General features: G+C 41.7%; 2 protein-coding genes across 3 annotated transcripts in view; one reads left to right on the top strand and one right to left on the bottom strand.

Annotated features, from left to right (window-relative positions):
• Positions 1-11,880, top strand: part of LOC118363918 (kinesin-like protein KIF3A) — a 46,157-nt gene extending 34,277 nt beyond the window's left edge. For both annotated transcript variants that reach the window (XM_052487615.1, XM_052487616.1), the window contains 6 exons: positions 3,502-3,612; positions 6,308-6,433; positions 6,678-6,731; positions 6,880-6,948; positions 7,087-7,208; positions 10,122-11,880. In XM_052487615.1, the coding sequence (XP_052343575.1) occupies positions 3,502-3,612; positions 6,308-6,433; positions 6,678-6,731; positions 6,880-6,948; positions 7,087-7,208; positions 10,122-10,170 (531 nt within the window). In that variant the 3' untranslated portion in view covers positions 10,171-11,880. The remainder of the gene's footprint in view (positions 1-3,501; positions 3,613-6,307; positions 6,434-6,677; positions 6,732-6,879; positions 6,949-7,086; positions 7,209-10,121) is intronic.
• A 728-nt stretch (positions 11,881-12,608) lies between these two features.
• Positions 12,609-14,518, bottom strand: LOC127913894 (uncharacterized). The gene is made up of 4 exons (XM_052487619.1): positions 14,316-14,518; positions 14,067-14,132; positions 13,587-13,700; positions 12,609-12,968 (listed from the first exon to the last, which is right to left on the bottom strand). The coding sequence occupies exons 1-4, from the start codon at positions 14,439-14,441 to the stop codon at positions 12,822-12,824; spliced, it is 453 nt and encodes a 150-aa protein (XP_052343579.1). The 5' UTR covers positions 14,442-14,518; the 3' UTR covers positions 12,609-12,821.
• Positions 14,519-14,765: the final 247 nt, after the last annotated feature.

Below are 14,765 nucleotides of genomic sequence, written 5' to 3' on the forward strand. Positions count from 1 at the left end.
ACACTGTATTACAGTGGCCTTCAGAAAGTATTCAGACCCTTTTACCTTTTCCACGTTTTAGTTGTCACAGACTGAATTTGAAATTGATCAAATTTAAATTGTTGTGTCACTGGCCTACACACAATACGGGGCAGCAGGGGGTCCTAGTGGTTAGAGTGTAGAGGCGGCAGGGGGTCCTAGTGGTTAGAGTGTAGAGGCGGCAGGGGGTCCTAGTGGTTAGAGTGTAGAGGCGGCAGGGGGTCCTAGTGGTTAGAGTGTAGAGGCGGCAGGGGGTCCTAGTGGTTAGAGCGTTGGACTAGCGTTGGACTAGTAACCGGAATCTGTCGTTCTGCCCCTGAACAGGCAGTTAACCCACTGTTCCTAGGCCGTCATTGAAAATAAGAATTTGTTCTTAAATGACTTGCCTAGTTAAATAAAGGTAAAATAAATATCCCATAATGTCAAAGTGGAATTAGTTTTTTTATTTTTTTAAAATTCAGGCTGTAACACAAGAACATATGGAAAAAGACAAGGGGTGTGAATACTTCCTGAAGGCACTGTACATCATACCATCAAGTCAACTGGAGGAGAAGCAGTTCTATCACAGAATATGATATCATCTACAGTACATGGTAGAGGGTAGCCAGGGTCGTTGTTCAGACAACTGAAGAGTTGTAAATACATATGGCTTCGTGGTTAACTCCCCTTGCTCTACATATATGGCTTAGTGGTTAACTCCCCTTGCTCTACATATATGGCTTAGTGGTTAACTCCCCTTGCTCTACATATATGGCTTAGTGGTTAACTCCCCTTGCTCTACATATATGGCTTAGTGGTTAACTCCCCTTGCTCTACATATATGGCTTAGTGGTTAACTCCCCTTGCTCTACATATATGGCTTAGTGGTTAACTCCCCTTGCTCTACATATATGGCTTAGTGGTTAACTCCCCTTGCTCTACATATAAGGCTTAGTGGTTAACTCCCCTTGCTCTACATATATGGCTTCGTGGTTAACTCCCCTTGCTCTACATATATGGCTTCGTGGTTAACTCCCCTTGCTCTACATATATGGCTTCGTGGTTAACTCCCCTTGCTCTACATATATGGCTTAGTGGTTAACTCCCCTTGCTCTACATATATGGCTTAGTGGTTAACTCCCCTTGCTCTACATATATGGCTTAGTGGTTAACTCCCCTTGCTCTACATATATGGCTTAGTGGTTAACTCCCCTTGCTCTACATATATGGCTTAGTGGTTAACTCCCCTTGCTCTACATATATGGCTTAGTGGTTAACTCCCCTTGCTCTACATATATGGCTTAGTGGTTAACTCCCCTTGCTCTACATATATGGCTTAGTGGTTAACTCCCCTTGCTCTACATATATGGCTTAGTGGTTAACTCCCCTTGCTCTACATATATGGCTTAGTGGTTAACTCCCCTTGCTCTACATATATGGCTTCGTGGTTAACTCCCCTTGCTCTACATATATGGCTTCGTGGTTAACTCCCCTTGCTCTACATATATGGCTTCGTGGTTAACTCCCCTTGCTCTACATATATGGCTTCGTGGTTAACTCCCCTTGCTCTACATATATGGCTTAGTGGTTAACTCCCCTTGCTCTACATATATGGCTTAGCGGTTAACTCCCCTTGCTCTACATATATGGCTTAGCGGTTAACTCCTTGCTCTACATATATGGCTTAGTGGTTAACTCCCCTTGCTCTACATATATGGCTTAGTGGTTAACTCCCCTTGCTCTACAATATGGCATCTGGTTAACTCCCCTTGCTCTACATATATGGCTTCGTGGTTAACTCCCCTTGCTCTACATATATGGTTTCGTGGTTAACTCCCCTTGCTCTACATATATGGCTTCGTGGTTAACTCCCCTTGCTCTACATATATGGCTTAGTGGTTAACTCCCCTTGCTCTACATATATGGCTTGGTGGTTAACTCCCCTTGCTCTACATATATGGCTTAGTGGTTAACTCCCCTTGCTCTACATATATGGCTTAGTGGTTAACTCCCCTTGCTCTACATATATGGCTTAGTGGTTAACTCCCCTTGCTCTACATATATGGCTTAGTGGTTAACTCCCCTTGCTCTACATATATGGCTTAGTGGTTAACTCCCCTTGCTCTACATATATGGCTTCGTGGTTAACTCCCCTTGCTCTACATATATGGCTTCGTGGTTAACTCCCCTTGCTCTACATATATGGCTTAGTGGTTAACTCCCCTTGCTCTACATATATGGCTTCGTGGTTAACTCCCCTTGCTCTACATATATGGCTTAGTGGTTAACTCCCCTTGCTCTACATATATGGCTTAGTGGTTAACTCCCCTTGCTCTACATATATGGCTTAGTGGTTAACTCCCCTTGCTCATCTGACATGTCTCATTTCTGCATCAAAATACTCACCACTACACTTCCTCTGACTGTTTGAGCGGGGTTGATTCTCAGTGATGAGGTGACGCTGATGAGGGGTGATATTTTGGTGACATGGCATATGCCCAGCATATTGGGAAATTAATATATAATTATATTAATTAATTAATATATATTTATACGTCATAACGTATAAACAACTGTCCCATGTCCAACTGGCACCCTATTCCCTACATAGTGCACTACTTTTGACTAGAGCCCTATGTCGGGGGAGGGACAAAAATTGAGACTACAGATTATTTTATGGGACAATATATTTATGTTGTTGTGGAGAAAGATGAGTAAATGTATTTATTGGTTGTAATTTTCATGAGAGATGAAAAAGTCAGGAACTTAATTTTTTAAAAAGTAAATATATTTTTAAGGATGTCAATTTTTTAAAATGTTATTATTATTATTTTTTAAGGTAGTCATTACATTTTGGGTGGGGTGGGGTTGCCAGAATTTCTGGTGAAAAAAATGGATTCCATGCTGAAAAAGTTTGGATACCACTGCCTTTAAAGTCTACTAAGTCACACCAGTCAGCACCTTGCTAGTTCAGATAAGGTGCCTGCTTTGCTTTCCCTGAAAATGGCAATGGCATCTGTCGATGAGCAGAGGAATTGAACATAATAACAGCTACAAACTGACTCTGGTCAGAAGCAGTGAACTACATAGGGAATAGAGTATCTTTTAAAAATGTACGTAGTTCTGTCCTTGAGCTGTTCTTGTCTAATGATGTTCTGTTTCATGTCATTCTGTATTATGGTTCATGTTCTGTGTTGGACCCCATGAAGAGTAGCTGCTGCTTTTGCAACAGCTCATGGGGATCCTAATAAAATACCCAAATACTCCCATCTTGTTTCCATCAGGGGGAAAAGCCTTCAGGCGTTTCTGCATGTTCTGTTGTCTCCTATGTTCAAGGGAGACTCTACACATTTCTTACGTCAGATTCAGTATCTCCAGCACCATACCAGTATCTACATGGAGATAATTAAATGAGGTTCAAAAGTGGTGAGGTTTCCCCTTTTAATGATTAAATAAATGAAATGAAATCCAAAACTCCCTGTCTTGTTTTTGGTGTCCATGCAGGCGGAGCGTCTGGACATGGAAGAGAAGTACTCCAGTCTGCAGGAGGAGGCTCAGGGGAAGACCAAGAAGCTGAAGAAAGTCTGGACCATGCTGATGGCTGCCAAGTCAGAGGTAAGAATGTCCAAGTCCCACAGGACTCTGGTGAAAACTAGTGCACTATATAGTGAATAGGATGCATCCCAAGTGGGTTCAAACACAGGACTGGGGCCTTGTGTTGTGGATGACCTGCAGCAGGAGCAGAACATTAACACAAATCATTGGTTCATTACTTCATTAACACACAGCATTAGATCATTGGTTCATTAACACACAGCATTGGTTCATTACTTCATTAACACAAATCATTGGTTCATTACTTCATTAACACACAGCATTGGTTCATTACTTCATTAACACAAATCATTGGTTCATTACTTCATTAACACACAGCATTGGTTCATTACTTCATTAACACACAGCATTAGATCATTACTTCATTAACACACAGCATTGGTTCATTAACACACAGCATTGGTTCATTAACACACAGCATTGGTTCATTGGTTCATTAACACACAGCATTGGTTCATTACTTCATTAACACACAGCATTGGTTCATTACTTCATTAACACACAGCATTGGTTCATTACTTCATTAACACACAGCATTGGTTCATTACTTCATTAACACACAGCATTGGTTCATTACTTCATTAACACAAATCATTGGTTCATTACTTCATTAACACACAGCATTGGTTCATTACTTCATTAACACACAGCATTAGATCATTACTTCATTAACACACAGCATTGGTTCATTAACACACAGCATTGGTTCATTAACACACAGCATTGGTTCATTGGTTCATTAACACACAGCATTGGTTCATTACTTCATTAACACACAGCATTGGATCATTGGTTCATTAACACACAGCATTGGTTCATTACTTCATTAACACAAACACTGACTGTACACAACATTAAGGACACCTTAATATTGAGTTGCACCCCCCTTTGCCCTCTGAACAGCCTCAATTCATCGGGGCATGGACTCTACAAGGTGTCGAAAACTTTCCTCAGGGACGTTGGCCCATATTGACTCCAATGCTTCCCACATTTTTGTTAAGTTGGCTGGATGTCCTTTTGGGTAGTGGACCATTCTATACACACACGGGAAACTGTTGAGCGTGACAAACCCAGCACCGTTACAGTTCTTGACACAAACCGGTGCGCTTTGCACCTACTACCATACCCTGTTCAAAGGCACCTACTACCATACCCTGTTCAAAGGCACCTACTACCATACCCTGTTCAAAGGCACCTACTACCATACCCTGTTCAAACACCTACTGGATCATTACCCTGTTCAACACCTACTACCATGACTGTTCAAAGGCACCTACTACCATACCCTAAGGCACCTACTAATACCCTGTTCAAAGGCACCTACTACCATACCCTCTTCAACACCTACTATTCATACCCTGTTCAAAGGCACCTACTACCATACCCTGTTCAAACCTACTACCATACCCTGTTCAAAGGCACCTACTACCATACCCTGTTCAAAGGCACCTACTACCATACCCTGTTCAAAGGCACCTACTACCATACCCTGGAAACTGGCACCTACTACCATACCCTGTTCAAAGGCACCTACTACCATACCCTGTTCAAAGGCACCTACTACCATACCCTGTTCAAAGGCACCTACTACCATACCCTGTTCAAAGGCACCTACTACCATACCCTGTTCAAAGGCACCTACTACCAATCTTTCAAAGGCACCTACTACCATTCACCCTGTGAAAGGCACCTACAGACACATACCCTGTCAAAGGCACCTACTACCATACCCTTCTCAAGGCACCTACTACCATACCCTGTTCAGGCACCTACTACCATCCCTTCATCTACATACTGTTCAAGGCACCTACTACCATACCCTGTTCAAAGGCACCTACTACCATACCCTGGATTCAAAGGCACCTACTACCATACCCTGTTCAAAGGCACCTACTACCATACATGGAAAGAGCTGTTCAAAGGCACCTACTCCATACCCTGTTCAACACATACTAATACATTCTCAAAGGCACCTATTGAGAATGTTCAAAGGCACCTACTACCATACCCTGTTAAACATCCTTCACTGTTCAAAGGCACCTTTTCTGTGGCTCCTAATTTCAGAAAGATTCAAAGGCATCACTAATACCCTTTGTGGACATTACCATACCCTGTTCAAAGGCACCTACTACCATACCCTGTTCAAAGGCACTTCAATCTTTCGTCTTGCCCATTCACCCTCTGAATGGCACACAGACACAATTCATGTCTCCATTTTCTCAAGGCTTAACAATCCTTCTTTAGCCTGTCTCTTCTCCTTCATCTACACTGATTGAAGTGGATTTAACAGGTAACATCAATAAGGGATCATCGCTTTCACCTGGATTCACCTGGTCAGTCTGTCATGGAAAGAGCAGGTGTTCCTAATGTTTTGTACACTCAATGTATAACACATAATTAATACATTCTCAATAATTATTGAGAATACAGACTTCAAAGGTATGCTAAACATCCTTCACCAAAAGGACATTGGCTCATTTCTTCGTCAACACACGGCATTGGCTAATTTCTTCGTCAACACACGGCATTGGCTCATTTCTTCGTCAACACACGGCATTGGCTCATTTCTTCGTCAACACACGGCATTGGCTCATTTCTTCGTCAACACACGGCATTGGCTCATTTCTTCGTCAACACACGGCATTGGCTCAGTGGTAGTGTTGTGGTTGTTGAGAGGTTGTTGTTGTGTTGTCAGATGGCCGACCTGCAGCAGGAGCATCACCGGGAGATCGAGGGCCTGCTGGAGAATATCCGCCACCTCAGCAGAGAGCTACGACTGCAGATGCTCATCATAGACAGCTTCATCCCACAGGAATACCAGGTGTGTGTGTGACAACTACCTGTCTGTCTACATGTCGTAGACCTGTTTGGGTGTGTGTGTCTGTCTACATGTCGTAGACCTGTGTGGGTGTGTGTGTGCGACATGTCGTAGACCTGGGTGGGTGTGTGTGTGCGACATGTCGTAGACCTGTGGATATGTGTGTCTGTCCATTTATGTTTGTGTGGGAGCGTATTTAGTTAGCACTGATGCTAATATGGTTCCTGCTTCTTCCTGTCTGGTGCAGGAGATGATTGAGAACTATGTACAGTGGAATGAGGACATTGGGGAATGGCAGCTGGTGAGTTCTGCATACAGCCACAGTGAAATATTTAACCTGAGAATAGTCAGGCTAAGGGGAGGGAGTTTCTCCATTAACATAGACAGTACAGAGCCACGTTGGTGTGATTGCCTCATGCTTATGACATTGTTTACTTGTTGGTCCTCAGAAGTGTGTAGCGTACACTGGTAACAACATGAGAAAACAGACCCCCGTGCCGGACAAGAAAGAAAAAGATGTGAGTTCTTCGTTCCCACCGACATAAGAAGACAGGCAAGCATAGTGCATCTGGATAATATTATTTGACCCTCTCTTTATGTTCCTCCTCCACCCTCTCTCTATCCCCCTTTCCTTCCTCTCTCCCTCTCCCCACCAGCCGTTTGAGGTGGACCTGTCTCATGTGTACTTGGCCTACACAGAGGAGAGTATGAGACAGTCACTGATGAAGCTGGAGAGGCCCAGGACCTCCAAGAGTAGTAGGCCCAAGACTGGACGAAGGTAAACCACCACCAGCGCCTGTCTCCCAGCTGCTGCCGGTACATCGTTATCCACCATGAACAATAGTGGTAGTACCAACCAGGACAACAGTACTAATATACCAACCAGGACAACAGTACTAATATACCAACCAGGATAACAGTACTAATATACCAACCAGGATAACAGTACTAATATACCAACCAGGACAACAGTACTAATATACCAACCAGGATAACAGTACTAATATACCAACCAGGATAACAGTACTAATATACCACCGAGGATAACAGTACTAATATACCAACCAGGATAACAGTACTAATATACCAACCAGGATAACAGTACTAATATACCAACCAGGATAACAGTACTAATATACCACTGAGGATAACAGAACTAATATACCAACCAGGATAACAGTACTAATATACCAACCAGGATAACAGTACTAATATACCAACCAGGATAACAGTACTAATATACCACCGAGGATAACAGTACTAATATACCACCGAGGATAACAGTACTAATATACCAACCAGGATAACAGTACTAATATACCAACCAGGATAACAGTACTAATATACCAACCAGGATAACAGTACTAATATACCACCGAGGATAACATTACTAATATAGCAACCAGAATAACAGTACTAATATACCAACCAGAATTATAGTACTAATATACCAACCAGGATAACAGTACTAATATACCACCGAGGATAACAGTACTAATATATCAACCAGGATAACAGTACTAATATATCAACCAGGATAACAGTACTAATATACCAACCAGGATAACAGTACTAATATACCAACCATGATAACAGTACTAATATACCAACCAGGATAATATTACAAATATACCAACCAGAATAATATACCAACCAGGATAACAGTACTAATATACCAACTAGGATAACAGTACTAATATACCAACCAGGATAACACTACTAATATACCAACCAGAATAATATACCAACCAGGATAACAGTACTAATATACCAACCAGGATAACAGTACTAATATACCAACCAGAATTATAGTACTAATATACCAACCAGGATAACAGTACTAATATACCAACCAGGATAACAGTACTAATATACCAACCAGGATAACAGTACTAATATACCAACCAGAAATATAGTACTAATAAACCAACCAGGATAACAGTACTAATATACCAACCAGGATAACAGTACTAATATACCAACCAGAATTATAGTACTAATATATCAACCAGGATAACAGTACTAATATATCAACCAGGATAACAGTACTAATATACCAACCAGGATAACAGTACTAATATACCAACCAGGATAACAGTACGAATATATCAACCAGGATAACAGTACTAATATACCACCGAGGATAACAGTACTAATATACCAACCAGGATAACAGTACTAATATACCAACCAGGATAACAGTACTAATATACCAACCAGGATAATATTACAAATATACCAACCAGAATAATATACCAACCAGGATAACAGTACTAATATACCAACCAGGATAATAGCACTAATATACCAACCAGGATAATATTACAAATATACCAACCAGAATAATATACCAACCAGGATAACAGTACTAATATACCAACTACGATAACAGTACTAATATACCAACCAGGATAATAGCACTAATATACCAACCAGAATAATATACCAACCAGGATAACAGTACTAATATACCAACCAGGATAACAGTACTAATATACCAACCAGAATTATAGTACTAATATACCAACCAGAATAATATACCAACCAGGATAACAGTACTAATATGCCAACCAGAATTATAGTATTAATATACCAACCAGGATAACAGTACTAATATACCAACCAGGATAACAGTACAAATATACCAACCAGAATTATAGTACTAATATACCAACCAGAATAATATACCAACCAGGATAACAGTACTAATATACCAACCAGGATAACAGTACTAATATACCAATCAGGATAACAGTACTAATATACCAACCAGAATTATAGTACTAATATACCAACCAGAATTATAGTACTAATATACCAACCAGGATAACAGTACTAATATACCAACCAGGATAAGAGTACTAATATACCAACCAGGATAACAGTAATAAGGGAGTAAAACTCCCTAGAAAGGCCAAAACCTAGGAAGAAACCTAGAGAGGAACCAGCCTATGTGGGGTGGCCAGTCCTCTTCTGGCTGTGCCGGGTGGAGATTATAACAGAACATGGCCAAGATGTTCAAATGTTCATAAATGACCAGCATGGTCGAATAATAATAAGGCAGAACAGTTGAAACTGGAGCAGCAGCACGGCCAGGTGGACTGGGGACAGCAAGGAGTCATCATGTCAAATAGTCCTGAGGCATGGTCCTAGGGCTCAGGTCCTCCGAGAGAGAGAGAATTAGAGAGAGCATACTTAAATTCACACAGGACACCAGATAGGACAGGAGAAGTACTCCAGATATAACAAACTGACCATCGGCCCCCAACACATTAACTACTGCAGCATAAATACTGGAGGCTGAGACAGGAGGGGTCAGGAGACACTGTGGCTCCATCCGAGGACACCCCCGGACAGGGCCAAACAGGAAGGATATAACCCCACCCACTTGGCCAAATCACAACCCCCACACCACTAGAGGGATATCTTCAACCACCAACTTACCATCCTGAGACAAGGTTGAGTATAGCCCACAAAGTTCTCCGCAACGGCACAACCCAAGGGGGGGCGCCAACCCAGACAGGAAGATCACATCAGTGACTCAACCCACTCAAGTGACACTCAAGTGACGAAATCATCTCATTTACGTCTCAAATGGCACCCTATTCCCTATGGGCCTAGGTCAAAAGTAGTGCACTATATAGGGAAAGGGTGCCATTTGTGATGCACCCCTCCTCTTATCTCCTAACAGGAAAAGATCAGCGAAGCCCGAGGCTGTGATGGAATCCCTGCTGCAGTGAGAGAGCCAATCAGGGCTGGAGCCCCATGTACTGCAATGAATCTACACTACTTTACCTTAGAATGAACAACAGTCAGTCAATGAATCTACACTACTTTACCTTAGAATGAACAACAGCAGTCAGTCAATGAATCTACACTACTTTACCTTAGAATGAACAACAGCAGTCAGTCAATGAATCTACACTACTTTACCTTAGGATGAACAACAGTCAGTCAATGAATCTACACTACTTTACCTTAGAATGAACAACAGCAGTCAGTCAATAATCGAACATGAAGATCTTTATTGTCGTTATTTAAACAGATTTTCTTAATACACTGTTTAGCCAAGTAAGGTTTTAAATGTGAAGGGAGAAGAGGAAACGGTTGGTCGGTCGGTCAGGGAGGGAGGGAGGTAGGAGAGGAAACGGTTGGTCGGTCGGTCAGGGAGGGAGGGAGCAGGCAGCAGAAACTACTTTAGGATTTAGCAGCGTCCCAAATGGTGCACCCTATTCCATATTTAGTGCACTACTTTTGACCAGAGCCCTATGGGATACCCTATGAGCCCTGGTCAAAAGTAGTGCACTAAATAGGGAATAGGGTGTCATTTGGACCTGCCCCTTAGACTGCTCAAGTCAAGGGGACCTTGTATTATAATAAGGGGAGGCTTGTTGAGGATAGTCAGCTTAATGTTGAGTCTTAATGTAGTCATCAGCACAGTTCAGTGGGCAACACCCAACTGCGTCCCAAATGAAACCCTATTCCCATTATAGTGCACTACTTTTGACCAGGGCTCATAGGGTGTCCTGTAATGCTCTGGTCAAAAGTAGTGCACTAAATAGGGAATAGGGTCCCATTTGGGACGTGGGAGATTCGTCTATGATGAGCACAAGCCATGGTTTTTGAACAGGTCTTCAAAGACGAAAGTGACGACGACAACAACAAACACTGTTTTGAGATGACGATGTCATCACTCCTACTGGCAGGATGTAATGGATACATCTGATGGCCTTTAACAAAAAAACGATTCCAGAAATGATTCACATGTGCACCACAGGTTATAATGCCCTTATTTCAAGCATCAAACGTATGGGAGTCTAAAGTATGCTTTACGCTTAGTTTCCTTCTTTATGTCTGAAGGGTAGGGCATGCATGCCATGCCGCTTCCATAGACAAGTGCGCAACAATGGGACAAACTACACTATATTTACTCTCCAATTGTTTAGTGAAAACGAATACATTTGCACAATGAGCGCTTATCTCTAAAATGCATCCTTACAAGTTGTTGGCTAGCGAGGATATTTTCACCATATTAGCATGGACGTGACATCAGTCGAAACACCTCAAAATAAAACGTGACATTAATAACGAGATACTACAAGCTGAAACCAGCCTCTTACGGTTCCCCACGTTGCAGCTTTCTGTCATTGTTGTTCGCTATCTGAACGTTCAGAATCGTAACGCCACACGGATTTCTGTCTTGTCGAGACGCACATCATTTCCTGATGTCAGCTAACCCGTCTATAAAGTAATGCCATTCGTCCATTAAACACTAACTAAGGCATTTTTTTGGCAGGCTTTGTGATTTCTTCCTTTTCAGCTCATCGTTCATGGTGTATTGTAGTGGAAGCAAAGTGTCTTTATTTTGGAATTTACTGTATTTCAAATGTTTACATCTACTGAGCCCCCCCCCCCTCTTTTTTTGTTAATTTATTAAATTATTGCACATGTCTAATCTCACTCTCTTTCTTTGTCTCTTTAGATTTGATTTGTCTGGTTGCCGTGTGATTTGTCTGGTTGCCGTGTGATTTATCTGGTTGCCGTGTGATTTATCTGGTTGCCGTGTGATTTGTCTGGTTGCCGTGTGATTTATCTGGTTGCCGTGTGATTTGTCTGGTTGCCGTGTGATTTGTCTGGTTGCCGTGTGATTTATCTGGTTGCCGTGTGATGTAGCATGTTTTAAGATTGGAATCAGGCTAGGTTTCTCCCTCTAGGTTTCTTCCTGCCTTCTTCTAGCCACTGTGCTTCTGCATAGCTTGCTCTCTGGGGATTTAGCCTAGGTATATGTAAAGCTCTCTGGGGATTTAGGTTAGGTATCTGTAAAGCTCTCTGGGGATTTAGGCTAGGTATCTGTAAAGCTCTCTGGGGATTTAGGCTGGGTATCTGTAAAGCTCTCTGGGGATTTAGGCTGGGTATCTGTAAAGCTCTCTGGGGATTTAGGCTGGGTATCTGTAAAGCTCTCTGGGGATTTAGGCTGGGTATCTGTAAAGTACTTTGTGAGAACTGCTTATGTAAAAAGGGCTTTATAAAATACATGTGAATGATAGATTGATGATTTAACGACATGGTCACTGCCAAGAATTTGCCTTGTTCCACGATTTGCCTGGTTGTCCACACACATGAAATAGTTTAATGTTAAAGATTGTGATTCCACATTATGAAATGTAGTTTGAGGCTAGAGTCAGGAATGGGTCAAGTCTAGAAAATCTATGGTGCAGTAGTATCAACACACTTAAAACCACATTTACAACAATACAATTTTGCCACTTTTACAAGTTAATTTATTCATAAATAGTACAAAAATAGCTGTCATAATACATTTAAATAATACAATAAATAACAATACGAGGTACTGGACTATGCAGAGTTGACAGAGTTTACATCAGTCCTCTCAGCAAAGCTCTAGGGTTGTTTGTGATGAGCGGCAGGGAGGGGGACGAGAGTAGATGACCTGTGCACAGTTGAAGAGGTTTGTCAGGAGATCGCGGAGCTGTTCCTCATCACCGTTCTCCTTCACAGTACAGTTGGCTGGATGAAACTTGGGAGAGAACAGAGAACATTCCACTGAGAACCATAGACTGCCTAATGAACCCAGATCACTACCTTATAACCCCAACATGCTGTACTTCAACAAGGCTCAGGGTGTTTGTCTACAACATGCATGGTGCTCAGTACACCTTGTGTAAAGAAACAAGATTTTTTGCAGATGAATCAAATAGTATTGTATTATGGGGTCATTTTCCTGGACTAGGATGAAGCCAGTTTAATGGACTCAGATTAAGATACTTTACAATGAAAGTTATTTTTATTCCAGGCCTAGACTTTATCCATGTCTGAAACACCGTCCTCTATGTTTTCAGTGACTTTTTCTACACTGATAATTGTTATGGCTTAATAGTCAGAGTAGTAGTTACTGTTTGATTGACACGCAGCAGGGTTCTGTTCAAGTGTGTGCAACATTACAAGATATAAATACATTGTGTTGAACAGACATAATCTCTACTCATTTTGGATATTTCACTGAATTACCCCTAAGCTAGCCCGGGTACCCGTCTGTTTGTGCCATCATGCCACTCCTTTGGCATGACAAGAATTTGCAGCCCAGGCTAGAGTAGACCCCACAACCAAGTTTAGATTTGTCTGAATGATTCCTTACCTTATTGTACTGCTTCAGCACTCTACTGATTTTAGATATGTTGTTGAATGGAATCCCGTGCCTATTATGGCTCATGGCAGACAGAATCGTCTCAGCTATGCAGAAATCTTTAGGCTGTAATTTGAGAAAGTCATGATTATTGATGAATCTGCTGCTGTAATGGCTACAATAGCCTGTAGAAATGTATTAAATACATTGTCACTTTTCTGGTCAGCACTAATAAGTGTCTGATTGCATCAACAAGTGTTGACATGGGTAAGTTAACAGTAGTTATCACTGATGGACATGAGGGTCCCGTTATCCAGACACAAATGAAGGCTTGTCTTGGGACTAAAGAGCACTTTCAATGGTGAATATCCATCGAACGTGGTTTTTATTCTCTGGGACGAGGCTAAATCTGTGTCTGGGGAAAACGGCCCATGATGGAACGTTGTCTACCATGTTTTCGGCCTATTCATCAAGGTTATGGATACAATTTACCCCGTTTGCCCTGCAGCGATCTTGATCGAAACCCGCCGGCACCAGACTGTCCAAAAGGGCCTGAAACTAGAAACAAAATGTCACAAAATGTTTGTTATTTGTGTAAATTTTTCATGACCCCTTTGCTCTCATTTTTAACAAGAAGCTTTCTAATCCGATAGAGCAGAGCAACATTTGATAACACTGTAGATACAATGGATTATAATGCTGTTATAACACTTGTCATATGCAACATTTCAATCTGCTTACCTCCAGACCTCCTTTGAGGATCTTGTTAACCTCGTAGATGACCCTATGCAATAGATGAGTCTCATCAGTGGGCGCAGTGAAGACCAGCACAAATGCAAAGGAGAAGAGGAGAGCGACAGTCTTCATGGCTTTACAGCAGTAGTAGTAATGGTAGTAGTAGTAGCAGGCTATGATACAGTCTCAGCCCTCGGGGTGAAGAAGGTTCAAAAGTGACTGACTTGCAACGTCAGTCACAGGCCTCTTATACTGTCTCTTGACACTGAAACTCCTCACAGAGCACATTAGATAGAGATCACTAAGTCACAGCTAAAATTATGACAATCAACATCCAGGATGTCCTTATATGGAAAGTAATATTGCATAGGATCATTTAGCAATCAAACTGAAACTTGATGATTGACAGAGTGAAAATGTATGAAGTTTAATTTAAAAACGCTATATATTTTTCAC

This window comes from Oncorhynchus keta, chromosome 30 (assembly GCF_023373465.1).
Source record: "Oncorhynchus keta strain PuntledgeMale-10-30-2019 chromosome 30, Oket_V2, whole genome shotgun sequence".
Lineage (NCBI taxonomy): Eukaryota > Metazoa > Chordata > Actinopteri > Salmoniformes > Salmonidae > Oncorhynchus > Oncorhynchus keta.

Coding starts and splice junctions, on each gene's coding strand:
- LOC127913894 (XM_052487619.1), bottom strand. CDS start 14,441: ATGAAGACTGTCGCTCTCCTCTTCTCCTTTGCATTTGTGCTGGTCTTC. Junction 14,133..14,315: donor TCCTCAAAGGAGGTCTGGAG/GTAAGCAGATTG, acceptor TTTTGTTTCTAG/TTTCAGGCCCTTTTGGACAG. Junction 13,701..14,066: donor ATCGCTGCAGGGCAAACGGG/GTAAATTGTATC, acceptor CTCAAATTACAG/CCTAAAGATTTCTGCATAGC.